The following is a 2,661-nucleotide window of genomic DNA, read 5'->3' as shown; positions in this document are numbered from 1 at the left end:
TACCGAATACCGGCACAAGTCTAATATATATATATATATATATATATATAAAAAATAACTCCATTTAAGTAACAAAAATTTAACAAGAATCATCACTGAGAATAATCTGGGTGCATTACAGTAATAAGAATTTTGGGGAAAATGTCATGAAAATAAAGTCATAAATTTATGTAAAACATATTTTGAAGGGGCTGTGAATTCATTAAAAAGTTCAAACTAATTAATGACATATGCCGAACAAGAAAATGAATGATCAATTTAAGGCAACATAATATTAGCTGAAAAAAAAAAATAGTGATGCATCGAAATTTCGGCTTGTGCTGGAAATTGGAGTTTTGGAGGGCCGAAAATATTGACAGAAAACGATGATGTTTAAGTAGCGCTTCTGCAATGGCGTTTCTATTTAATGCACACAACGTGGATAAGCTACAACACGACATGAATGAAATCATGTCTCATGGAATCACTAAATCAGAGTTTCAACTGCAGAAAGATGTCAGTAAAACAGCTTGTAAACAATTTGATGTTACATTTACCTCTGGAAAGCCATTTAATGTCCAGTCAATGTGCAATTTACTTAACATGTCTTCATTATGTTTGAATAAAATGTGTATAAAACAAGTTATTACAGCCATCATTTAAATATTTAAATATCAATTTTTTTTAATATTAACTATAATTTCTTAAATTGCTTTTTAAATATTTCAACAAATCTGAGTAGAAACAATTATATAATTAAAAGGTTTATAGAAATGTACTTTTTTTGTATGTATACAACTTTATTTGTTTATTAATTAAATTGAATTATTAAATAAACTTTATTTTTAGTTTCAGTTTCGGATTTTGGCTTTTAATTAACATCAAATTTGTTTCAGTATAAATTTTATTTCAGTGCATAACTAATTATTATTTTAAATTACTATTGAAACTTTTGAAACTATTGAAAATTAGCTATTTCTTTCTTTTTTTGGCTTTTGGGGTTAATGTGAGCTTGACGTGTCACCCGGGTATACACACACCCTCTGACATGATGCTGGATTGTTCCCTATCCCTCTATAAAAACACGCCATTTGTGTCTCTTTCTTTAGTGGAGACTCATGTCCACTTGATGGTAAGAGCACTTTGAATCTGTCTGGAAAGATTTCTGAACAAACGCACATTCACAACTTCTGCTGTAGACCTGTGAGTGTGAGTGTATTTTCTCACCTCTCCCAATTAACTTCTCAAGTCTGACAGCGCCTAGCTGTGTGGAGACGTGTTCTCGTATAGCCAGAGGGAGGCACTGACTGCGTGTGTGTGTGTGTACTCATATCTCTACTTGCCGTTTCATATTTTGGCAAGAGTACTTCCTTCAGCTGTGGAGAGAGTATTACTGATGCATTGCTCACATTCTTTGGACATTCCCACTTCCAGGCACTTCTGCAGTCGGCAGTATTGACAGCGGTTGCGGGTGACTTTGTTGATGATGCAGTTCTTCTCTCTGTGGCACGTGTAGATCATGTTCTTCTGAATACTTCGCCTGAAGAATCCCTAAACACAAACAACACAATTTGGACTGTGAGACAAACTCCATGAGATGCAAGAAAATGCCAGTCATTTGTCAAAACAACTAGATGTTTACATCTGATGGTGCTTTTCCCCTACAAAACTCATAGCCATAATGTTAAAGTATTGTTGGTGGTTGTTAGGCCATTGATATGTGGTTGCTAAAGAGTTCTGAGTGGTTGCTAGGGTGTTACTATAGTGCTTTGGATGGTTGCTAGGATGTTGCTTACTGACCAAAAACAAAAAGCCAAAAAGCCCACCCATAAGTCTTTACGATATACTTCCTTCAGCGTAAGTCTATGAGAATCTTTTGCCTTTAACATCAACCAGACAAAATTCTAGGTCTGATCAATAAAAAAAAAAAAATGCATGTATGTTTGAAACACAAAAGAAGATATTTTTTATATAAAAAATTAAAAAAGAAGACATGAAACTTTAAAGATTTGTTCCTCTATTGAAAAAGCATTTGACCAAAACGTTCAAGCTTAAAAAAGTGCATAAAAGGATCGCAAAAGTAATCCATGTGAATCAAGCTTTGTAAAGTCTCATGAAGAGACACAATCGGTTTATATGATAAAGAAATATAATTTAGGATTTCAATCAAATACAAAAACATTGATTAATGCACATCAAATATGGTACAATAACATGCTTGCCATGACTTGGGTGAACTATTCCCAAAATATACTTTTTGATGCAAATGTTTAGCGATTGCGGACAACCTAACACATAGACTTGCAAAGTGCACCGTGTGGGCATATGAAATCTACATCATATGCACAGTACATGAAAACAAAAAAAAAGGGTTTGTTCCAAAGTCTCTTTAAGGCAAGTCATTTCACTCGACGGCCATCTTCGCCTCTGCATGCAAGTGCAGCTCCTATATCTTTGAATGGGGACACATCAAATTCTCCAAAACGGTTCGCCAAGCTTATGATTAAATTTCAAATTTGAAATCACCAATGAAATCTGTTATAAATGTTGTTTCTTATGCTCCAATCACGTTAAAAAAGCTTATTTTTACAGGCTAGACCAGCCAATGCGCATGGGCAGTCCTTAGCACACGTCTCAGAACGCTGTTTCTATAGCAACCGGGACTTCTAACGGCAGCTGCAG

At 34.5% G+C, this 2,661-nt stretch overlaps 1 protein-coding gene across 7 annotated transcripts in view; it reads right to left on the bottom strand.

The window, feature by feature from the left end:
- Positions 1 to 2,661, bottom strand: part of LOC107678286 (retinoic acid receptor alpha-A) — a 182,664-nt gene that overhangs the window by 7,711 nt on the left and 172,292 nt on the right. For all 7 annotated transcript variants that reach the window (XM_016473501.1, XM_016473508.1, XM_016473522.1 and 4 more), the window contains one exon: positions 1,389 to 1,530. In XM_016473501.1, the coding sequence (XP_016328987.1) occupies positions 1,389 to 1,530 (142 nt within the window). The remainder of the gene's footprint in view (positions 1 to 1,388; positions 1,531 to 2,661) is intronic.

The sequence above is a fragment of the Sinocyclocheilus anshuiensis genome, unplaced genomic scaffold (assembly GCF_001515605.1).
Source record: "Sinocyclocheilus anshuiensis isolate Anshui unplaced genomic scaffold, SAMN03320099.WGS_v1.1 scaffold1034, whole genome shotgun sequence".
In the NCBI taxonomy this organism is placed as follows: domain Eukaryota; kingdom Metazoa; phylum Chordata; class Actinopteri; order Cypriniformes; family Cyprinidae; genus Sinocyclocheilus; species Sinocyclocheilus anshuiensis.
The sequence above is the reverse complement of the archived record's forward strand: the minus strand, read 5'-3'. Positions and strand labels throughout refer to the sequence as shown.